At 40.0% G+C, this 25,604-nt stretch overlaps 1 protein-coding gene across 1 annotated transcript; it reads left to right on the forward strand.

Annotated features, from left to right (window-relative positions):
• On the forward strand, positions 14,810 to 20,516 carry SCG2 (secretogranin II). Its single transcript, XM_005676612.2, has 2 exons — positions 14,810 to 15,020; positions 18,170 to 20,516. The coding sequence occupies exon 2, from the start codon at positions 18,184 to 18,186 to the stop codon at positions 20,023 to 20,025; it is 1,842 nt and encodes a 613-aa protein (XP_005676669.2). The 5' UTR covers positions 14,810 to 15,020; positions 18,170 to 18,183; the 3' UTR covers positions 20,026 to 20,516.

The raw sequence follows: 25,604 nt of genomic DNA on the forward strand, positions 1-25,604 counted from the left end.
GATGTCTTCCAACCATCACATCCTCTGTCATTCCCTTCTCCTCTTGTCTTCTATCTTTCCCAGCACCAGGGTCTTTTCCCAGTGAATCAGCTGTTTGCATCAGGTGGCCAAATGCACAAATAACAAATCAGCATGGCTTGCATGCAATCAGATGCACAACCTAATTTGGACCAATTAGGTGAAAGGTCAATAGCTTTGTGTGTCCAGTCGTGAAGTCGTAAGAGGATAAGTCCCACAGTGGTCATGAGAGTCATATCTCATTCCTAAGGATCTTCTGCATCTGGTCCACCTGCCATCCCAACTGGATTTCACTTTCTGTGGGTACTTCTAGATTATTTGCTTTGGTCTAAGCTTAAGAGAGGGCACCCCACATGGCACTAGTGGTAAAGAACCTGCCTGCCAATGCAAGAGATGTCAGGGGTTTGGTCCCTGGGTTGGGAAGATCCTTTGGAGGAGGGCATGGCAACCCACTCCAGTATTCTTGCTTGGAGAATCCCATAGACACTCACCTGGCAGTTACAGTCCATAGGGTCACAGAGTTGGACAAGACTGAAGCAACTTAGCATGCACACTTTCAAACTTAGGAGAAGAGCTTCCCAGGTGGTGCTAGTAGTGGTAAAGGATTCACCTGCCAGTGCAGGAGATGCAAGAGACATGGGTTCCATCCCTGGGTCAGCAAGATCCTCTGGAGTAGGAAATGGCAAACCACTCTAGTATTCTTGCCTGGAAAATTCCATGGGCAGAGGAGCCTGGTGGGCTACAGTCCATGGGGAAACTTAGGAGACGACACATGAATGGGTGAGAGTAGGAGGCACCCGGGCAGTGGAGGAGTGCACCTTGAAGTAGCCTGGGGTGGGAAAAAGGGAGCAGTTGACAGTCCTCTCGGTGCTGCAGGAACCGTGGTGCCCCGGGAGCTGGATGTGCCACTTGGGCTGGAGGCACCTGGCAGAGCTTGGAAGCTCAGCTTCAGGCAGCCTGTTAGAGGGCTCTTCCTAGTTGAAATATCGAGAAGCTTAAACACGAGTCATGCAATGGAAGGAACATAAGACTTGGAGAGAGAAGACTAATGTTTGGATCTTCGTTCTGCCACCCTCTAGACCTCTGTGACTTTGGATAAAATGACAGAGATTTTCTCCCTCCTTATAGAATAAGAAGGGGTGGGGTGGATTCTTCTCTGCTGGAGAGCTACCTTCCCTAGACTTGTGAGAGTCTCTTTCTGCTGACCTTGTTCCCACTCAGGCCCCATCTGGAAGTCTCTAACCTCTTAGGCTCCCTCCCACCTCGAATTTGAGCTTCACTTCATTAAAAGCTCTGGCTGGAGGTGGTAAACGTTCTCATTAAAATGCAAATGAATTCTCTACACAGCTGCCCAAGTTGTTTTCCTCTGTGTTGTCATTTATTTCCTTTCTGTCCTTAGAAAGTAGGACAATAAAAAAGCTCAAGCCCTTCCACCTGGCATTCCAAGGGGATGGGGTCCTCTATCAAGACTCCAGACTTGCTCTGCCACGTCCTTCAGTGTGGGGGCGTGGTTAGGAGGCAGGCAGCTCCTCCCCTTAGCAAAAGCCTGAGCTTGGAATGTTGCTGGATATTTTTGCCATTATGTTTCTTCTCTGTAAAGTAAGAAAAAAGGACACCTGTCTCACAAGATTATTATAAGAATTAAGTATTATAAGTTATCTTAAAAATCTGTAACAGGAAACCATTTAATAAATGTTAGCTTTCATCATGACAAACCAAATTCTATTTTTTCCTGCAGACCTGTTTTCTCCCCATCCTGTATCTGGCTCATGTTAGCATGAGGTTTATTTCTTCGAGGCTCTGTTTAAATGCCATCATATTCATGACTCCTTTCTTGAATTTGGGGAGAATTAATAACTCCTACTGCTTCTTGGCCTTTTCTTTGTGACTCTCTTGAGAATGTATTTTTTTCTGTTTTTCTTTTTTTGGTCACAAGGACTTATACACATGTCTCTGTCATCTACCTCCATAAACCTACCTCCATAAACCTCACTGCCACCTACTAGGCTCTGAGCTATGAGAGGGCAGGGAACACAGCTCATTCCGTCCTGAATAATTCAATCAGTTCACTAAACATTTGGTGAATGAGCAAAGGACTGAATGAATGCTTGAGTGGAAGCTTACTCAAATGACATTTTCTGTCTTTCTCAGATTGGTTTAATCAGAGAGTAGGGCTTCAGGAAATTCAAGTTTCAGTGTGGTTGGTCCTCATGGTGGTGCAGTCATGGAGAGAGACAGGGCTGCCAAGGAAGATGTAGGGATCCCAAACAAATACTGTTTCCTTTTCTTTAAAAAAAAAGAACCAAAAACCTTAACAACCCATGCTCTGTGGCCATGGTTTGTGTTGATGGTGACAAATAATCACAAGAGAGATGATGACAAGCACAGCGTGATGAACATCTGATCCGTCTTGCTGGGTTTTGCAACCCTGAGTAATCATGGCTCTTGCGCGAGGCAATTGCTTCTATCAGATTCACGGGGTGAAGTGGGAAGTCCGAGGGAGACACATTCACCATGTAGCCTATGTAAGGTCCAATTATACAAAACCAAGTGCCAGCAATGCCTAATTAGATTTAAATGTGTTCAGCGGGGATTCCACTTATTTAAAAGACGATCACCAAATTCTTTAGCTTAAATTTGTTTTACTTACCTCATCATATTTTGGGGGTGGGATAAAATACTGAGACTATGAGGGTGAAAACTGTAATCTCAATTCTGATGGGGGGTGGAGAGTTCCTATCATGTCAGCATAATTGCCAGGTGCCAGCTCTCCCTCATGGTTTGCCCCAGGGCAGCAAACAGAAGTAGTAGAGGAGGCTTTGTGAGAATCTTTAGAGAGCTTTTCGTGTCCATGGCTTTGGGGAAGTTGTCCTTAGCGATCCCACCAATGGGATGCTCAACATTTTAGTTCTCTTACTCTCTATGTCTTACTGTGTATAAGAACTGACTCACTGGAAAAGACCCTGATGCTGGGAAAGATTGAAGGCAGGAGGAGAAGGGGACGACAGAGAATGAGATGGCTGAATGGCATCACCGACTGGACATGAGTTTGAGCAAGCTCTGGGAGTTGGTAATGGACAGGGAAGCCTGGTATGCAATAGTCTATGGGGTTGCAAAGAGCTGAACATGACTGAGTGACTGAACTGAACTGAAATGACTTGCTATGTTCTTTTCATGCTCCATTCCAGTAGTTTTTGTCAACTTCTCAGCATTTGCTTTAATCAGACCCGGCAGGCTCATCCCAAGTCTCCAGAAATTCAACAAAGGGCCTCTGTCTCCAGTTTCCTGACCTTAAACTCATTGATTTCTCCAGGTTCTACTTACCATGGAAGCCTCCTCTTTCAGAGTCTGCTCCTTTAACCTCTAATTCAGAACCTTCCTCTGGTCCAGTTCCCTGGTGTCCATGGTTGATGTAGGATGATTTTTCTTGGCTCTAATTTAGCTCGAGCTCAACTGCTACCTTACATTCTTAAATATTTCCAGATTTGGGACCTGAGGGTAAACAGGGCCAGACTTGGTGTTCAGTCTGACTTGGTGTTCAGAAAGTCGATCCACCCTCAACCCCTTGATTGCCTAGGAAATGGGGGCCAGCTTATCTCTTTTCTTTTTCTCCCTTAAGCAGGGGCTGGTTATTATAGAAGAAAAGAGTATTAGATCTCATAATTTGCCAGTAACTGCATTTATTACGGCTTTCCACTTAATCCTCCCAGTGTCCTTATAAGGATGGGAAACATTGAGTGGTAAAGCCAGAAATACAGCCCAGATTGTCTGACCACAGGTCATTTGTGTCTGTTCATGACACTCTCTGAACCTCATTGGCCTCATCAACAAAATTAGTTGAATCACATAATATTGTCCATATGCAATTTCGGAGAATTTAACATATAAATGGCACCCCACTCCAGTATCTTGCCTGGAAAATCCCTTGGGCAGAGGGGCCTGGTAGGCTGCAGTCCATGGGGTCGTGAAGAGTCGAATATGACTGAGCGACTTCACTTTCACGCATTGGAGAAGGAAATGGCAACCCACTTCAGTGTTCTTGCCTGGAAAATCCCAGGGATGGGGGAGCCTGGTGGGCTGCCGTCTATGGGATCGCAGAGAGTCGGATACGACTGAAGCGACTTAGCAGCAGCATTTCCTACGTAAATATACAGTCATTGTAAAACTTGTGGCACATAGTAAACTTAATAAACACTAACTATTCTCATTATACCATTCCCTTCATTTTCCTATTTCATCTTTTTGTGTGCGTTTCCATAGCTTTCTGCTCCTTTTATTACAGTTATAGGAATATCCATAGAATTTGGCATCTAGTAGAAATTCAATTATTGAATTGGATTTGATTGACTTTGCAAAGAAAAACAAAACAAAACTTGTGCTATAGTCTATGAATTCCAGAGTAGATGTCATTTACAACCAGTAACTACATGTTGATGTATGGTATGTACTTTTCCTTTTCTCATCTAAGAATTCCTGAAAAATGGTTGTCTCAGTGTTCTCTTGTGGCTATGTGATAAAAACTATGAGATAAAACTATTGATAAAACTATGATAAAAACTATTTGATAAAAACTATAATTCCAGGGCCCAAAGAGGAAGATATTCTGATAGCAGAAGAAATCTTGGCTTCTGGCAAATCCCTTTTTTATTCTTAAAATAGACTCATTCTTTAAACTGGGTCTATTATCTTTGTATTTGGAAGACACAGGTAAATTCTCGAACATGGATGTCTTCTGAGGAAGCACAGGTATGAGGAGAGAGGCCCTGGACCCAGAGATGAGGCTCCAGGATAGCCATGCACCCTGTGATCATATGCAGGGCACGGGACCAGACTGCTCTGTAGACAATGGAAGAAAGCTCTGTGTAAAGACACAGGCTGCTTGGGAGGTTGAGATGAAGCAAATGCATCTATTTCCCCAGCAGCTTGAAACCATCTTAGACAAGTTCCAAGTTTCCCTGCTCTCTGAAATCTCCAGCCTGACTATGCAGGACTAATTGTGGTCTCTCTCCATCCACTGCTCCTTGTGTATATGTTTATCCTAGCCCATTACAATTAGCTCTGTATACAGATGTCTTCCCCAAAAGCCATTTTCCTCACTAGACTCCATGGGTGTATGGGCAACCCCTGAATTTTATTCACATTCTATCCTTTGATACCTTCTATAATCTCGGTGCAATGTCTGGCACCAGGGAAATACCTGATAAACATTTGCTAATAATAATAGTAACAGTACTATATACTATATTACTACTACTAATAAGTATCACTCTATTTATTAAATGCTTACGGTTGAATGTGCAAAAAACCCTGTGGGGTGCCTAATGATTTCTACTTTATGGATGAGAAAGCAGAGTCACAAAGAAAACACCCTGATCAGACCTCCACACTGGGTCAGTGGCAGAGACAATGTTCAAACCTGGGCAGCCTGGCGCCAGAACTTGCCCATTAACCAATTCTCCCTTCTTTTAACAGATAAGAGATCCTTGACTTTTGGCTAAGATGAAGAGTAACGAAGCATAGTTCGGAAGGAAGGAATCCACGGTTGTAGTAGACAAATGGGATTTTTATCTCCTTGCCTTTTGGTGGCTGCTGTTAAAAGACCCCCAAATCCTACTTCAATTCTTAGATACTAGGGAGACAGAGGCAATTTAGAGATTTCATAGTTGAGGTCAGGAAACAAAAGCCCTTAAGGAGTCCCCTTCGCTCAGAAACCTGACTCTGGCTCAGCCAGCAAGATGGCTGGAAGCCTTCGGGATGGCAGTCATTTCCGGGGCTGCGTGTGGTGCCTGCATCCCCGGGGCCTCTGAAACGCTGCTGCTGTGCTGTCTCTAGCATCAGCCTCCTGAAGTCCGCCCATCAGGAAAAGGCACCGAAGTCACGACACTTCAGCTTTGTTCCCGAGGCTCATTAAGACAGAGCCGGGGGATGAATGGAACGAACGGCCTCGTCTTTATGAATGCTTAATGCGAAAATTGCCTCCACTGTGCCCCTTCGTGCTGGGCTGTGCGGAGATGCTGATGATTAAACCGTGAACCTGGCCTTGGGCTGAGCCGCGGCGGCGCGGGCCTAAAAAGAAATGTTCGCTTTCATTCATAGCTGCCTCTCAGCCCCAGCAAACCATGACTCACGTCTTATTCCCTATAGCCGTGTGTGTTTGGACTTCCAATTCATCCGTCTGACGCCACTCTGGAGTCGAGGCAGCCTGTGCCAGAAGCAGCCTCCCAGAAGAAACCCCACCTCCGCGGGCTGGAGAGCGGAACTGGCTTCCAGCGTTTACGCAAACACTTGCGTTTCTTCTCTTCCTTCTAATTGAGGCGAGGTTGCAAACGACTTGCCTTGCAGCAGCGTCCAGAAAATCAATTCTGATCACACTGATACAAAGGAAACGACTTTTTTTTTTTTCTTGGTTACCGTTTTAAAATTCAGGTATAGTAGGCTCGGTGAATTCTCAGGGGCTGGGAGACGAATAATAATCAGGCAACCCAGCTGCAGAAAGCTTCAAACTTTCCAGGGCATTTCTGCAACTGTTATATAACTGGATTCTTGCAGCAACTGTCTGAGGCCCGCAGCCTAGGTAATAGGACCCTCACTTGACAAATGAGGAAACCGAGGCCCAGAGAGGTTGAGTGATTTGCCTGAGGTCACACAGCTAGACAGAAGTTTGGCATTCTATTTTCTGCTACCTGTAACTGCTGCTGTTGAATTTTTTCTTAGGCAAGTTTGACTGTGGAACTGAAATATTTTTTATATTAAGAACTTTTTTTTCTTTTTGTTCATTGAATATAACATTCTTGGAGATGGGAAGAGGAGGAGGAGGATGTGACCTTATAGCCAGTAGTTCTGGGCACCAAAATGAGAATTAAATCTCACTGAAGGTTATTTTTCCATGGTGGCTCAGACAGTAAAGAATCTGTCTGCAATGCAGGAGACCTGGGTTTGATCCCTGGATTGGGAAGATTCCCTGGAGGAGGGCATGGCATCCCTCTCCAGTATTATTGCCTGGAGAATCTCCATGGTCAGAGGAGCCTGGTGGGCTACAGTCCATGAGGTCACAAAAAGTTAGACACGACTGAACAACTAAGCACACAGCACAAGGTTAAACAACAGTGTAACACAGACTTTTCCCCCAAAATTGTTAATCAAAGAATTATTTCTGCTATCTGTAAGCATTATCAATACTATTATTTTCTTAGTATGTATTTTCTATATTTAAGAAAACATAGGGATTTCCATAAGTTCAGTGGCTAATACTCCATGCCCCCAGTGCAGGGTGCCCAGGTTCAAACCCAGATTGGGGAACTAGATCCCACATGCCCCAAATAAGAGTTCACATACCACAACTAAAAAAGGAAATTCACATGCTGCAATTAAAAAGTTTGCATGCTGCAACTGAAGATCCCATATGCTGTAACAACAACAAAAAAAAATATCCTACATGCTTCAACTAAAAAAGATCCCTTATGCTACAACAAAGATCAAATAAGACCTGGCACAGCCAAATAAATAAAATAAATATTAGAAAAGAAAAAATATAGAAAAATGTGTTCTGTAAATGCTTCTTTTGTTAAGCTTAAATATAAGGAGGTCTATATCACTGCCTCAATTTGAAAATTTTACCACCTACATAAACAGGAGGCAACCTAAACCATAATGCAATAAAAATATAAAGTTGTTAACAAATCTTGGTGGATCCTGCAACTTACAGACAGCTCTAAGCCTGAGACCAAAAAGGAAGATTTTCAAATGTTAGAAAACTGTTAAAAACACACTAGCCCCCAGCTGAAATTGTCTTCTTTATGTAACCAAGAAAATTGTGATATTGTGCAAGGAATACATTTCAGACCATGAAATTCAGTGTTACTTGATGCTATGTCTACATCTGGTGTCAAATGACTTCTGATAGTGCTGCGGATATGCCTCTATACATTGGGAAACAGAGATACATCTGATTGGCTACTTGGAAAACAGGAATCCCAGGAAGCAGGACAAGGGCCTCACTGAAAATTCATCTCATCATTTTTGTCTGGGTATGACTATGACAGTAGGGTATAGACATTCAAGTTATAACAATGTCCCAAACCAGTTGATTTCAATAGTTGTATCAGTCAGGACAGCCTAGGTTATATGTGGTAACAATGAATACTGAATTACAACTGTTCTGTTCAGTTCAGTTCAGTTCAGTTCAGTTGTTCAGTCGTGTCCAACTCTCTGTGACCCCATGAATTGCAGCACACCAGGCCTCCCTGTCCATCACCAACCCCCGGAGTTCACTCAGACTCACGTCCATCGAGTCAGTGATGCCGTTCAGCCATCTCATCCTCTGTCATCCCCTTTTCCTCATGCCCCCAATCCCTCCCAGCATGAGTGTCTTTTCCAATGAGTCAACTCTTCGCATGAGGTGGCCAAAGTACTGGAGTTCCAGCTTTAGCTGAAAACTAAAATAAAATGAAAACACTCCTTCCAAAGAACACCCAGGGCTAATCTCCTTTAGAATGGACTGGTTGGATCTCCTTGCAGTCCAAGGGACTCTCAAGAGTCTTCTCCAACACCACAGTTCAAAAGCATCAATTCTTCGGCACTCAGCTTTCTTCACAGTCCAACTCTCACATCCATCCATGACCACTGGAAAAACCATAGCCTTGACTAGAAGGACCTTTGTTGGCAAAGTAATGTCTCTGCTTTTGAATATGCTATCTAGGTTGGTCATAACTTTTCTTCCAAGGAGTAAGCGTCTTTTAATTTCATGGCTGCAATCACCATCTGCAGTGATTTTGGAGCCCCCCAAAATAAACTCAGCCACTGTTTCCCCATCTATTTCCCATGAAGTGATGGGACCAGATGCCATGATCTTTGTTTTCTGAATGTTGAGCTTTAAGCTAACTTTTTCACTCTCTTCTTTCACTTTCGTCAAGAGGCTCTTTAGTTCCTCTCCACTTTCTGTCATAAGGGTGGTGTCATCTGCATCTAGGTGATGCCAATATTGCTGATCTGGACTGCACTTTGAAACTCACTGCTGTACCATGTATTTTATATCCCCCCACTTACAGTTCAAATAACTTCAGTGTCAAAATAATTAGATGTTTCAACTTGTGTGCTAATTTCTGGACAAAAATATCCAAGAGAAAAATCACCTGTGATGTGAAATACAGACACAATGGCTGGATTCGAGGAGAACATTTTAGGTTTTCAGCTCTTATCTCATATTATGTATGCAAGTGCCCTACCTCCAGAACTGATATATTCATTTTATCAAAACAGCTCTTTAAAATCCACGCAAAGGCTAAGTGAACTGTGAAAGTCATCTGGTATGTCAGTGGGAGCCCCAGACCTGAAATGCTTAAGTGAAGTCACTTAGTCGTGTCCAACTCTTTGCTACCCAATTACTGTAGCCTACCAGGCTCCTCTGTCCATGGGATTTTCCAGGCAAGAACACTGGAGTGGGTTGCCAATTTCTTCTCCAGGAGATCTTCCCAACCCAGGGACTGAACCTAGGTCTCTCGCATTGTAGGCAGATGCTTTACCACCTGAGCCACCTGGTAAAGATGCTGAACTTTGATCTTCAAGATTCTCCTACATCGTTCTGGATTTCCTATTAAAAGGAGGCATAGGAGTATGTAGTTGGGTTGTTTCCAAACAGAAAATATCCTTATTAAAATATTTGCATGTAAATACTGAAAATGTTGATTCACAAAACAATGGTGGCAGGAAAATTGGAAAGATTAAGACATACAGTGCTGTTTTAGGCAAAGTAACTTCTAGCACATGACCTTTGTTCTCCCAAAGCCCACTGAAGGAGCAGATGCTCAAACATGTATGGTTAGATTTAAGAGAATGGTACTTTCTCTTCCAATGAGCACCAGATGGCTTCAGAATCCAAAGGCAATGGAGAAGAAAGCCTAAATTTATTTGGTTTAAGTGGTTCTCACTGAGGGTTTATGAGAAAGATCATATTTTAGTACTTAGTAAACAAATGCAAATGTAGTTTCACAGATGATTTTCATTTCACAAAGAAAAGAGGTATTGGATTCAAGGGTTAGAAAGCATCTTAAATGTTATCTAGTCCATATGAGGCCACCACTAATTGCTAAGAGGAGCAAAAATGTTACAAAGAATAAAGAGATACTACAATTATAAGTAGTTTGGTTTTCTTTATGTGAAATTTAAAACTTTAACTAAAGTACTAGGAAAATATTTTACAAAATAAAGGAAACAGTAGAAAAAAAGAAAGCACTCTTATAATGAAAAAAAATTTAAAGCATAATTTCCTGGCAGTGCCTGGAGCTCTAACAAATAAAGGCAGTTTGTTTGCATAAGGATACTTTGAGAGGATAAAAATGTCCAAAATGGAGTGTTTGAAGCTTTGACAGTAGGCATGAGAAAATGTTAACTCAATTCAACACAACTTATTTTTGGCCAGCCATTGTCCAAATGAATGTCATCTGAAAAACTAGGTAGTTATAGTATTAAGTAGTTACAATATTAATATTAATACAGTATGAAGTTTCCAATTTATATGTTCTCTGACAAGTTCTGCTTTTGCAAGGGAAGTAGAAAAACGTTTTACTCTTCTTTGATAGTGAGTTTTCTTTTTAAAGTCATCTTATGTCATGAAGGAACATTTATTGTTTTATTGTAATACAATGTAATTTATTGTAGAAAAGTATAATAACAAATAAATTGTGGTAAATTCCAATTGTAATAAATTAGAACTTATTTTAATACATTGTACTATAATTAGAAGAGTTTAGGTAAATTTTGGAAGCAACATATCAGGGAGGTAAAGTGTCAATAAGAAGTATAAAGAAGGGAAGCAGGAAGGAGGGAAGAGAGGAAAACAGGGGATGAATGAGTGACCGAAAGGATCCCAGGCCTTGAGGGGCTCAGGCAAGGCAGTACAGACCACCTCTGTCCCCCAGCAAGTGCCGGAGGACCTCAGGTCACATATGCTGCAGACTGGTTGCTATTCAGTTGCCAAATTGTGTCTGACTCCGTGACCCAATGGATTCCATCATGCCAGGCTTCTCTGTCCCTCACCATCTTCCAGAGTTTGCCCTCTTTCATGAATCATTACCTTGTAATGGCAAAGGGGCTTGCCTAACTCACTGAAGTTATGAGCCGTGCCATGCAGGGCCACCCAAGACAGACGGGTCATAGTAGAGAGTTCTGACAAAACGTGATCCCCTGGAGGAAGGAATAGCAAACTACTCCAGTGAACTTGCTGTGAGAACTCCCAGGACTGTATAAAATAAGGCTGCAGACTGGATTCTCCATGAAAATCTTGTTTTCCGAGAGAGAGGGGTGAGGGAGGAAGTTAGGGGAAAACGGGAAGAGGGAAAGAGGGGAGAGAAAGAGAAGAAAGAAGACATATTGGCCTTCTGGATCTTAATTGCTTTCATATAAATTGAAACAAAATGAGAAGTGTAAAGGAGTGGAAGAGACATTTCAAATTGAAGGATTACTAAGGTAGAGAATTGCATGTACAAATGATAGGAAAATCAGAATCTGGTCTAAATGAAATATGAAATTAAATAACAAAGGACAAAATGACTAAGATTTAAGAAAATCTGATCTTAAAAAGGAATGAGTCCCTTCTAATTACTTAAATTTAAGTTGTGAATGATTAGCTTGATCTTAACAGCACCACGGTGAGGATGCAAACTAATTTAGTAAAAACCATTATCATACACAGTACATAATTATCTTGAAAATGTCCAAGATATAGAGCTTTGCTTCTTGGAGGCAATGATAATTGGCAATTTAGAGCTAACAGAAAATTAAAATCTTGTGAGGAATGTTCAAAATGATCTTATCTCAAGCTTAGTGATAAAAATATTTATAGGTTATCTTTACTATATTATACATGCTCTAAAAGATTCAACAAGAAGTTTGCTTTCTCTATGTATATTGCATTTTAACATTTTTTTTCCAAATAGATTTCTATTAGAAAATACAGTTTCCTTTAGAAAAAATAACTACTGGCAAAAAATTAATGACTTTTAGAGATATATTAAGTATAACTCATTGAAAAATCCATAAAACACAGGCCACTGAATAGAATTTTCCAAATTCAGTAACTACTCTTCTTATTTGGAAGACATTATAATATGCCCCCATAGCGTCAAGGAGGTGATCTAATGTTGACTCTTGTTTTCCATTTTTGCTGCCCCAAATAGGAGTCTGGGGCTGTACCACGTGAGCAGTGACCAGGAAAAACAATAAGAATAACCCCTGAGAATTTTGTCGAAGTGATTGTATTCTAGACTTGGATCTTACGTTATTAGATCCAAGCCATAGTCATTTCTGTATTCCTATCACCTAGCTAGAGTGCCCAAATCATGGTCTTGATTATGGCTATACCTATGGAAAGAGCTAAGTTTAAATCTTACCTTTACCAATTATGAGAGAGGAAACAGTGTCCAACTGAGTTATTTCTGAGCTTCAGTTTCTTCAACTGTAAAGTGGAGACAAATATAGCTACCTATTGTAGTTGACAAGAGGATTAAATTAGATTCCCAAAACTCCAAGCACAGTGCCTGGAACATAATGGAACTCAGTAAATGGTAGGTGTTTATCACAGTTTTATATATAGTAGAAAGGAATTCAGTTACTCACAAATGGCTCTTTGCTCTCCCAATGCTCTACCTTTAGCTGATAAAGCCAGTCCATCCCTCTGGTTGCCTCCCGACATCTCACTTCTACTTTGAGTTTTTGAATGAGGTTTTATATGGATTTTTAATAATTAAAGACATTCTCAGCAAAGAGTTTGACTATGGGATCTTAGAAGAATGATAGCTTCTGATCCTTGCCAAAAAGTTTAGTTTCATATATATACACTAGCTGATCAAGACTGACTTCCTTGAGGGTTGTTGAGACCTCTATTGAATCAAGTCAACCCTGTAAGAGTAATCTTGTGGAATTTTCTGATGCTGTGTTGATATTGGTTAGTTCAACTGGCCACACAGAAGTACTGGAAAGTAAATTAGGTGAAACTCAGAGTGGTTTATCTTTGTCAGGATTTAAGAAAATGTTATGTGTGCAAAGCTAACAGAGATATCTGCAAATGAACTTATTTTTTTGAGATGCACTTGAGAAATGAGATTTGTTAACTCAGGTCTCATCAACTTAGCACTTAAACTTAATGGTGCTAAAAACCCATTATGAGGCATAAATAGATTAGATAAATTGTCCATAGGACTCCAGTTTAAGCCTATAAGTTCCATGTCAATCCACAAATGACCAGTCATCAGGAATCAAATATCTTAACCAGGAGATCAAAGAGAGAAAATCAAGGGTTACTTTCCCCAAGATTATTTTTTCCCTAAGGTTTTAAACTGTTTCTGTTTCCTCAAGGAGTTTAAGAGTATTGTGGTGTACCTAGAATAGTTAGAAATCATTAAATAAAACTTGATAATGGAAACCTCAGCTCAGGCTTCTTTTCCCGGAACCCTTCCCATTCAAGATTTCTAGACTGAACAATGTTCCCTATTGCGTCTGCTGGCTGACATCTTTCTTAGTGCTTTCCAATTTATATCAAATAAAAATAACCTGTTGTCTCTTATCCTAGAATAAAAATAATCTGTTTGTCTCTTATCCCCACTAAACCAATACATATATTGGGTTGCCCAAAAAGCTTGGTTGTTCAGCTTGTTTCATAACATCTTATAGAAAGACCAAATGAACTTTTTGGCCAACCTAACAGATATATATGCATATATACATGGAGATACTATTCATCTTTGTATCTAGCACTTAGTAGGCATTACAACATACTGAGTAAGTAAATCAGTGGCTAATTATTCATTTAACAGAGACAAAAGGGATCTTTTATATAGCAAGATTCTTTTGCATTAAGTTTATTTCAAAATATATGATTTTTAGAAAAACAATATCTTTAATAACATGAAGTTAAAAATTTAGACTTATATGAATTATAAACTATATAATCAGGTTACCTGGTAAAGCACAGCAATGATTATGACTACAAGTCTGAGAGGCTGGAAGTTAAGTATTAATACTATATTATTCCTTGAATTGGTCACATTTATGGAATGTATTCAATTCACCTGATTCAACTGGAGGAAGAAAATATTTATAGTATAACTTCCTTTCAGTTACAAACAATTACAGTTGCATATGTGTAACACTTTTCTCAAACAGCAATTTTTTTTTCTTTTTCTTATTGAAAGTATTCTCAACTTCCGAGCTTCCCTTTTTGAGATCAGATGTTGTAAAAGATGCCAACAGATTCATATAGAATTATCAACTATTAGACCCGAGTCCTTAAAAATACATACTTCAAAATTATATTGAAACCATAGACTAAAATCCTAATTCATTAGAGCCTTGAGGTCGACTCACATAAAAAAAGAGGACACTTTTTTATTCAAATAAACATGGTTTTAAAAACAATGCTACTTGTGGTTATGATATGAAATACGACTTCATATTCATAACGTGTATTCTGTTCCTCTTGAAGCATACTGAGGAATGTTAATGTAATTTCTTTGTGGACACTGAAGGAAAAAAAAAGTCCTTATTTGTAAAACTTTCTTTTAACAATGATGACAATAACAACAATAGCAACAGGAAACCCTTATCACAAGCTGTTTGGACACAGATGAGATTATATTGCAATTAGCCACGTCTATCTGACGGATTTTTCTAAGAGAAATTGTGCAGAACATTTTATTTCAAGCCTCAAAGATTTTGCTAAAAGAAAGGGAACTGCAGTTTTTGCCACAGAAAGACAGGTGGCGTAAGCATGCAACTTTTTTTTTTTTTTTTTAAATCTATAAAGTGATTATTTTCTCTCGGGTTCTTTGAAAAAGCTCGCCTGTGCTCCGGTTTGTGGCTGAGCGGGTGACGTCAGTGTGGCAGTGCGGAGTCAGGCGCAGCGGCTCTCTATAAGCCGAGGAGCTGTCCGGGTGCTGAACTGTCCGAGCAGCTCAAGCCGCGGACCAGGAGGAACATGCTGTGGACTTCCTCTGCCATATAAATAAGAGGTAAGACTGCTTTTCCCTTCTACTTACTGGAAAGTTCTAAATTGCGTATTCTCTCTTTAATTCCTAGCTAAGAAGAAAAGGACCATTTGGCAAGCTTATATCTATAGAATAACAGAACGGCAACCTGCTGCTCATCTGGCAACCTAAGGACACTGTATATATGTACATATATATGCATGATTGCGTCTGTGATTTACACTGCTTGCTGTCAGGTATTTATTAACCATTGTGTTATTTAGATAATCATATATAAGAACATGAAAAAGTTAAGGATATTTGTGTCAATACACATTATTAATGTAAAGTTAACCAAGCCTGACATTTGGTTTCTTTCCTTAGTTTATTGTTTCTTCCCCTAAGGACCAGATACAAGGGCAGGGATACAATTTATATACTTAATATACTTAACAGTAGGTGTCCGATGATTCAAAGGCTGTTAAACAGGTTCCGGTGATAGAAACAACCAATTTTGGAGCTAGGTTTGTTTGCTTGCTTGTTTTTTCTTTGACATTTACTTTGCAAGAGCTCAAATTTAACTAACTGTATAAAATTATTTTCTAAATTGGTATACTCTGAAAGGGTTTACATTATTGTTTACTAATTTTGGTCCTAGCAGAGTAAGACTAGAATGAGCTTCTTCGATTTTTTCAGGGGGAAATATTATCTTGGGTTTTAGGTTGGATATGACCATGGATTACAAAGAAATAACTGAAATGTATGAGGAAACATTTATAACCATATAAATTATTTATTATTATGCTTTGGTTGAAAGAGGTTGTACAACATTTTGCTAAATATTTTGAATGGGACAAGTGTTTCTTTTTCCTGTATCCTAACTAATTGAATTTCTCAAATTTGATACCTCCAGTTGCATTTGTCAATGCTCTAGTATAATTTCAATAGAAAAGACATTTTATCTTATGAGGTTTTTTGGTTCAAACTCTACATAGAACATCAGAACTGTTAAAACCACCTTCAATATTTAGATGAGCTGCTATCAGCTCATCTAAAAAAATCCCTTGAGTCTTAGTCAAAGGCAATAACAATGTCACCCAAACTGAATCCAAGTAAATGACCAAACGGTAGCTCTTGTTATGCCTGTGATTTAAATCACTGCACTGAATATTCTGCCCCAACACCACAGCTAAGTTCACCTACAAAATAATGATTTTAAAGATCATCACATAACCTAGCATATAACTGGGTTAAGGATACTTCAGGGTAATGGTTTCAAAGAAAATACATTCACTAAGATTCTTAAAATTGCTAGTCCAAATGCCAATGTGGAAAGTTGATTTTAAAATTTAAACTAATCCTGAAATAATATAAACAAGAATGCATAATGTACTTTTATTTAAGCTAATAAGTTATAAATACAATTTGCTCTAGTAAACATTGATTCATAGTAAGTATTTTAGAAGTTTCCTCTGACATGCCTTTAAATATTTTCCCTTCAGTAAATTAAGTAGCCAAATTAATGTAAGTAAATGTATATTTAAATAATTAATTTAAATAATCATTTTAATAAATAAGTCTGTACTAAAGAAATTTCTGTAAGTACAACGTTTTTAGATTCTAAAAACTGAAAATATTACTTAAATACCAATATGATCTAGTGAACAATGATATTTTCTACAATTGATGTCTAAGCTAACAGTGATGATATCCAATAACTTAACTTATATATCACAAAACCATAATTGAGTTAAGATATCATGAGCAAACATAAAATTCCTTTACTTTATTTGTAACAAAATTGCACATATTAAAATAGATTTCAATGTTAGCAATGCCAAATGTAAAACATGTAGAAAGTAATCCTCTTGCTAATTCATACAAGAGACTATAAGGCCTTGAAGAAAAAGAATGAATGAAAAATTTTAAATGGAAGAATTCAATACACTGTATGCATTTTTCTAAACTGGGAATTACATACTGATTATTTTAAAATTTTCTAACAGAATGAGTCATTTGAGATTTCATAGGTCCACACCCAAATAGACACAGAGTCAAGCTGAATTTGAACACTTACAAGTTCGGAAATAGACTGGTTCAGAAAACTTATGTTCTCTTTGTAGCATCTGTTATTATTTACTATATCTCTTGAGGGCTGAGGAAAATATAATCATGATTGCATTTTACAAGACAGTCACAGCAAAATTATTAGAAGAAATATGGGGCACAGATGTTTTAAAACAGTTTATATTTTGGTACATTGGTACATTTACACTGAAATAAATATCACTGGATATCGTGGATTTTTTTTTTTTTTTTTGCAATTCTTACTATTGTGCTTGTGTATCCTGATAGTACCATGTGTGCATCAATCAAGATGAGTGATTATAAAATACCAGACTTCTAAATTCAATATTTTGGAATTCATTGAGTAAATAAATACTGCTTTGGGGATATTAAAAATAAAAAAAAACTTTGTTAAGTTTGCCAACTAGCTTGGACTTGAGAAGACCCATATTCTGGAGGTCATTAAGGTACAGACCTTCCAAAATTAATAATATGATTTGGTATCAGACTAAAGGACAAGTTATTTCTGAAAATATATATGAATGAGACTCATCCACAAGAGAATTCAGTATGATTAACATTAACATGGAATATCACTTCATCTTATATAGTAATGTCACTTTTGTTATGTTTCTACAACAAATTAGATGGACAAGTCAGTAATTAAACCACATGGTTTTTGATAAGGATATAAGTCTGTGTGTACATGCATGTCTTAAATTGAGCCATCTAATTTTTCTGCCAGTGCTTTCAGTGTAAATGCTGTACAAATAACTAAAACTCATCTTGGAAAATCTTTATTTAACAGAAATAATGCATCCTAAAACAAAACATGTCTTATAAGTTAAAAAATCATACTTGAGAAACCTCACATCAGTGTTTTTGCTATTATTTTAACCAAAAGAATGCCATATAAATTTGATGCAAAATGGGCAACAATTTTGCTAAAGATCCCTGTGGTTAGCTTGTGAAGATTGTGTATGAAACATTTATAGTTTTCAAAAAGAGTCATCCTAAATTAATGTGGAGTAATCTATGTTCTTTTTCCCCTTCAATGATTAATTACTTTTTTTGCTATAGAGTCAAATAGTTTCATTTGTGTTAACTCATGTTTTCTATGCTTTAAGGAAATCTTTCAAACATGGCAGAAGCTAAGACTCACTGGCTTGGAGCAGTCCTGTCTCTCATCCCTTTAATTTTCCTCCTCTCTGAAGCTGAAGCTGCTTCATTTCAGAGAAACCAGCTGCTTCAGAAGGAACCAGATCTCAGATTGGAAAATGTCCAAAGGTTTCCCAGTCCTGAAATGATCAGGGCTTTGGAGTACATAGAAAAGCTCCGACAACAAGCTCACAAAGAAGAGAGCAGCCCAGACTACAACCCCTACCAAGGTGTTTCTGTTCCCCTTCAGCAAAAAGAAAACGGTGACTTGCCAGGAAGTTCGAGGGATTCCCTGAGTGAAGATGAATGGATGAAGATAATAGCTGAAGCTTTGAGACAGGCTGAAAATGAGCCCCAGTCTGCCCCAAAGGAAAACAGGCCTTATACTTTGAATTCAGAGAAGAGCTTTCCAATGGACATGCCTGATGATTATGAGACTCAACAGTGGGCAGAGAGAAAGCTCAAGCACATGAGATTCCCTCCTATGTATGAAGAGAATTCCAGGGACAACCCCTTCAAACGCACAAATGAAATGGTGGAAGAGCAATACACTCCTCAAAATCTTGCTACATTGGAGTCTGTCTTCCAAGAGCTGGGGAAACTGACGGGACCAAACAACCAGAAGCATGAGAGGGCTGACGAGGAGCAAAAACTTTACACAGACGATGAAGATGATATCTACAAGGCTAATAACATTGCCTATGAAGACGTGGTTGGGGGAGAAGATTGGAACCCAGTAGAGGAAAAAATAGAGAGTCAAACTCAGGAAGAGGTAAGAGACAGCAAAGAGAATGCAGACAAAACTGAGCAAATCAATGACGAAATGAAGCGTTCCGGGCAGCTGGGCCTCCAAGATGAAGATCTCCGGAAAGAGAGTAAAGACCAACTCTCAGATGATGTCTCCAAAGTAATTGCTTATCTGAAAAGGTTAGTGACTGCTGCAGGAGGTGGGAGGTCCCAGAATGGGCAAACTGGGGAAAGAGCAACCAGGCTCTTTGAGAAACCACTTGATCCTCAATCTATTTATCAGCTGATTGAAATCTCAAGGAATTTACAGATACCCCCTGAAGACTTGATTGACATGCTCAAAACTGGAGAGAAGCCAGTGGAACCAGAACAGGAGCTTGAGATTCCTGTTGAACCTGAAGACATCTCAGAGGTTGACTTAGACCATCCAGATCTGTTCCAAAATAAGATGCTCTCCAAGAATGGCTACCCCAGAGCACCTGGTCATGGTGTGGCAGAGGCCCTACCAGAAGGGCTCAGTGTGGAGGACATTCTAAATCTTTTAGGGATGGAGAGTGCTGCAAATCCAAAGCCTCCATATTTTCCTAATCAGTATAACCGAGAGAAAGTTCTGTCAAGACTGCCCTATGGTCCTGGAAGATCTAAAGCTAACCAGCTCCCCAAAGCTGTCTGGATGCCAGATGTTGAAAACAGACAGATGGCATATGAGAACCTGAATGACAAGGATCAAGAATTAGGAGAGTACTTGGCCAGGATGCTGGTTAAATACCCTGAGATCATGAATGCCAACCCAGTGAAGCGAGTTCCCAGTCAAGGCTCAACTGAAGATGATCGACAGGGTGAGAACCAAATCGAGCAGGCCCTCAAAGAGCATTTGAGTCAACACAGCTCTCAGGAGACTGACAAACTGGCCTCGGTAAGCAAAAGGCTCCCTGTAGGGACCCCAAAGAGTGATGATACTTCCAACAGACCGTACTTAGATGAAGATCTGTTAGTGAAAGTGCTGGAATACCTCAACCAAGAAAAGGCAGAAAAGGGAAGGGAGCACATTGCTAAGAGAGCAATGGAAAATATGTAAGCAGCTTTCATTGATTGCCCTATTTTCACCCCTCCCATCCCAAGCGAACCCCAATATTTCTCTTTAGTGTGCTGACTTCTCTCTTGTTAACACTGTAATACCTTTAAATGCTGTACAAGCAGATGATTCCATTTCACTGGAGTATCTGCTTCACTTACTCTGAACTGTTCTCTTGTGTATGGGTATGTGTAAATGTTATGACTTCTGAATAAAAATATTAATCATAACCCTAATTCAAGAAAGATATCTATGATAGTGTTTAATAGTGTATCTAATAGCTGTGGCATTGTTGATGCTCACATATGATAAAGAGTGTCCTATAAGTCTCTTGAAAGTTTTTAATATTTACTGAATTATTTTGTTACTGTCTGTAGTGTTTTGTGGAGTACTGGAGCAAAAAAAAATAAAGCATTATAAATATATAGTTTTACTTATAAGGCCTTTTCTATTGTGTGTTTTATTGTTGCTTAATAAACGTTATTTCTGGACAACTGTGGGTTATTCATTCTGGAAATCCAGAGGCAATGGCTGTGGATCAAGCAGTATGGAGCTAAAGGAGAAAATTATTTCCTTCCACAATCAATCCAGGTAAGAAATAATGAATGGAAATACACGATTACATTATACATTTGTAGAATGCAATATCCTCTAGCAGCTCACTACCTAGAGCTTGCCTTTAGTTTTTTCGTGATTATGGAATAATTTCTATTTATACCTTTTACCTTTGACTTTTGTAAATAAAAACATTTAAGTTTTGAAAAAACTTAAAAAGAAGTTTAGGCACTGAAAAAGAAGAGATGGGCATAGGGCAATTGGAAACAACCAGACTCGGAAGCAATCTACCTATTTTCAGGTTATTCTGCTCCCCAGAAGACAAAACTGCTACTCTTTTGTATGGTGTGAGAGGTGTCAAAGGACCCCCAGACTGACTGTTAGATAAGTGAATGGCACAGACACAGTGGAGAATACATCAACTGCCTTCTCTCTGTGTCTGGAGAAAATCCTGAGTGGGTGAGGCTGTACAGAATTGTTCTAATGTGCATTACTTCAGGGGTTGATGCTATCAGCATCCTGACATATCAACAGGGAATCAACAACAGCAGCAGCAAGAAAATACATAGAGCAACAGAACAACAGTGCTCATAAAAAAACAAGAAAACAAATCATAGTTACTATTTATTGAATCTTTATTGTGCACTGGGCACAACACTAAACACTTTACCCCATTCAGTCTGTGCTGTATCACTGTCAAGGGCCTCTTATTATCTCCTTTTACACCAGAAAAAGCAAAACTCAGAAAGGTTAAATAGTTGCCCCCAAATCACCCAGTGTCACGAGTTGCCAAAGCCTGTGTTCCTAGCCTAACTCCACCACACTGCCTCTCTGGGAGTGGTCTTTCAGCTGACGATTGGGGCACTGGTGGTGGGGTGGTAAGAGGCCTACGTATCTCAGTGTGGGTCATTTCCATGAGAGGGCATCTGTGTGTGTGTGTGTGTGTGTGTGTGTGTGTGTGTGTGTGTGTGTGTGTGTGAGGGAGGGAGTGCTGGTTTAGTCACTATGTCATGTCCTACTCTTCGCGACCCCATGGACTGTAGCCCGCCAGGCTCCTCTGTCTATGAGATTCTCCAGGTAAGAATACTGGAGTGGGTTGCCATTTCCTTCTCCAGGGGATCTTTCCGACCCAGTGATCAAATCCTGGTCTCTTGCATTGCAGACAGATTCTTTACCATCTGAGCTACGAGGAAGGGAGGGTGGAGAGGAAATCCTTGAATTGTCAAAACACACTAAGAGGGTCCTGCATACCTTTGGAAAAACACTGAACTTTCGTTTTCCTGTTTTATAACTTTGCCCAGACTCTTTTCTGTTCAATTATTATACGCTCTCAATGAATTCTAGAATCTGTAAGTGGAAGAGAGCTTAGAGGTGAATTGTCTCTGCAGTGTCTCTTTCTAATAAGTGCTTTTTATTCAAATACCTCACAGGGAAATACTATGAATTGGAGATTATGCAGAGATCCAGGATATTTGTGGGGCTTAAAGTCTAAGAGCATATTTATACACCATGCTTTGCAGATGTCCACATATGTCCTCTGCCCATTAAACATTCTCTTCAGTTTTCTGTTTCATGCAGCCAGCCACTCCTCATGTCCTAAATCAACAATCTTTCCATGGTTGCCCGGAGCAGAAAAGCGACCTTGACACCTGTCTCCACCTAACAGAAACTTGCCCTCCCTGTCATGTGTGAATATTCTATGGGGAGGTTAGAAAATTAGAGCAAGTTAACTGACATTACACAGCTGATGAGGCCCTGGGCTGGGGTTACACACAGATCAGTGGGATGCTAAATCCTGCATTCACTGTGTGGGACCATGTTGCTTTTTCTCAGCCTCAGTTACGCTTGAGATTCCCTGATTCTCTAACGGTGACATTTCTGGCACCATGATTGGCAGTTGGGGAGATATTTTAATGTGGGATATATATACTCTGCGTGACTTCTCTCAGACACCAGTCAGCAAGCATCTTTGCCCTTTTGCAGCATCACCATATTCCCCAGCTATTGAGTCATCAGATGTATTTATTTCTGATCCAAAGATATTTTTTCATAAGTGTTTCAGTACACTGCTTACTAGCATAAGAAATTAAGCTCTAAGTATAATTCAAGGAGGTGGATGACAAACTAATTGATATTAGGGCAACATTGCCCTTTTTCCTGCCCTGAAGCCTCTTTCAGCAGAAGTCAGGAAGTAGCTTGAGCCCTCCTCACCAGTGCCCTCTGCAGGCCACTGCTGGAAGAGCGCACTATGACTGTACCTCTTTGTAGGAGTCCATGCCTCCATCAGGAGTCAGATGGCCCAGAAATCTGTATACTTTTGTCAAGACCACCATCTACCAAGCCTTCCCTCCCCTCAACACTCAGCCTCTCGAACCTACCCATTTTGAGGACAGTTAAGACAAAGCTGCCCTGGAGGAGGGCGTGACAACCCAGCTCAGTATCCTTGCCTGGAGAATCCTTTGGACACAGGAGCCTGGCGGGCTACAGTTCATAGGGTCGCAAAGAGTCACATACGACTGAAATGACTGAGCATGGATGCACGCACTCAAGACAAAGCTGATGATGCCCTTCATAGAAGATTTCCAAGTCACCCCTTATTTCAGCACAGTTCAGTTCAGTTCAGTTGCGCAGTCGTGTCCGACTCTTTGCGACCCCATGAACCGAAGCATGCCAGGCCTCCCTGTCCATCACCAACTCCTGGAGTTTGCCCAATTCATGTCCACTGAGTCGAGATGTCATCCAACCATCTCATCCTCTGTCGTCCCCTTCTCCTCCCGCCTTCAGATTTCCTAGCATCAGGGTCTTTTCAAATGAGTCAGCTCTTTGCATCAGGTGGCCAAAGTATTGGAGTTTCAGCTTCAACATCAGTCCTTCCAATGAACACCCAAGGCTGATCTTTAGAATGGACTGGTTGGATCTCCTTGCAGTCCAAGGGACTCTCAAGAGTCTTTTCCAACACCACAGTTCAAAAGAATCAATTCTTCTGCACTCAGCTTTCTTTATAGTTCAACCCTCACATCCATACATGACTACTGGAAACACCATAGCCTTGACTAGGCGGACCTTGTTTGACAAAGTAATGTCTCTGCTTTTTAATATGCTGTCTAGGTTGGTCATAACTTTCCTTCCAAGGAGTAAGCATCTTTTAATTTCATGGCTGCAATCACCATCTGCAGTGATTTTGGAGTCCCCAAAAATAAAGTCTGACACTGTTTCCACTGTTTCCCCGTCTATTTCCCATGAAGTGATGGGACCGGATGCCATGATCTTAGTTCTCTGAATGTTGAGCTTTAAGCTAACCTTTTCACTCTCCACTTTCACTTTCAGCAAGAGGCTTTTTAGTTGCTCTTCACTTTCTGCCATAAGGGTGGTGTCATCTGCATATCTGAGGTTATTGATATTTCTCCCAGCAATCTTGATTCCAGCTTGTACTTCATCCAGCCCAGCATTTCTCATGATGTACTCTGCATATAAGTTAAATAAGCGGGGTGACAATATACAGCCTTGACATACTCCTTTTCCTATTTGGAACCAGTCTGTTGTTCCATGTCCAGTTCTAACTGTTGCTTCCTGGCCTGCATACAGATTTCTCAAGAGGCAGGTTAGATGGTCTGGTATTCCCATCTCTTTCAGAATCTTCCACAGTTTCTTGTGATCCACACAGTCAAAGGCTTTGGCATAGTCAATAAAGCAGAAATAGATGTTTTTCTGAAACTCTCTGGCTTTTGTGATGATCCAGCGGATGGTGCAATTTGATCTCTGGTTCCTCTGCTCTTTTTAAAACTACCTTGAACATGTGGAAGCTCATGGTTCACGTATTACTGAAGTCTGGCTTGGAGAATTTTAAGCATTACTTTACTAGCATGTGAGATGAATGCAATTGTGCGGTGGTTTGAGCATTCTTTGGCATTGCCTTTCTTTAGGATTGGAATGAAAACTGACCTTTTCCAGTCCTGTGGCCACTGCTGAGTTTTCCAAACTTGCTGGCATATTGAGTGTAGCACTTTCACAGCATCATCTTTCAGGATTTGAAATAGCTCAACTGGAATTCCATCACCTCCACTAGCTTTGTTTATAGTGATGCTTTCTAAGGCCCACTTGACTTCACATTCCAAGATGTCTGGCTCTAGATGAGTGATCACAGTCGCGACTATCTTGGTCATGAAGATGTTTTTTTGTACAGTTATTCTGTGTATTCTTGCCACCTCTTCTTAATATCCTCTGCTTGTGTTCGGTCCATACCATTTCTGTTTTATTTTGAGCCCATCTTTGCACGAAATTTTCCCTTGGTATCTCTAATTTTCTTGAAGAGATCGCTAGTCTTTTCCATTCTATTGTTTTCCTCTATTTCTTTGCATTGATCACTGAGGAAGGTTTTCTTATCTCTCCTTACTATTCTTTGGAACTCTGCATTCAAATGGGTATATCTTTCTTTTTGTCCTTTGCTTTTTGCTGCTCTTCTTTTCACAGCTATTTGTAAGGCCTCCTCAGACAGCCATTTTGCTTTTTTTGCATTTCTTTTTCTTGGGGATGGTCTTGATCCCTGTCTCCTGTACAATGTCATGAACCTCCATCCATACTTCATCAGGTACTCTATCAAATCTAGTCCCTTAAATCTATTTCTCACTTCCACTGTATAATCATAAGGGATCTGATTTAGGTCGTACCTGAATGGTCTAGTGGTTTTCCCCAGTTTCTTCAATTTAAGTCTGAATTTGGCAATAAGAAGTCATGATCTGAGCCACAGTCAGCTCCTGGTCTTGTTTTTAACTGACTGTATAGAGCTTCTCCATCTTTGGCTGCACAGAATATAATCAATCTGATTTTGGTGTTGACCATCTGGTGATGTCCATATGTAGAGTCTTCTCTTGTGTTGTTGGAAGAGGATGTTTGCTATGACTAGTGTGTTATCTTGGCAAAACTCTATTAGCCTTTGCCCTGCTTCATTCTGTACTCCAAGGCCAAATTTGTCTGTAGTATCAGGTGTTTCTTGACTTCCTACTTTTGCATTCCATTCCTCTGTAATG

This window comes from Capra hircus, chromosome 2 (genome assembly GCF_001704415.2).
Source record: "Capra hircus breed San Clemente chromosome 2, ASM170441v1, whole genome shotgun sequence".
NCBI classification, from domain to species: Eukaryota; Metazoa; Chordata; class Mammalia; order Artiodactyla; family Bovidae; genus Capra; species Capra hircus.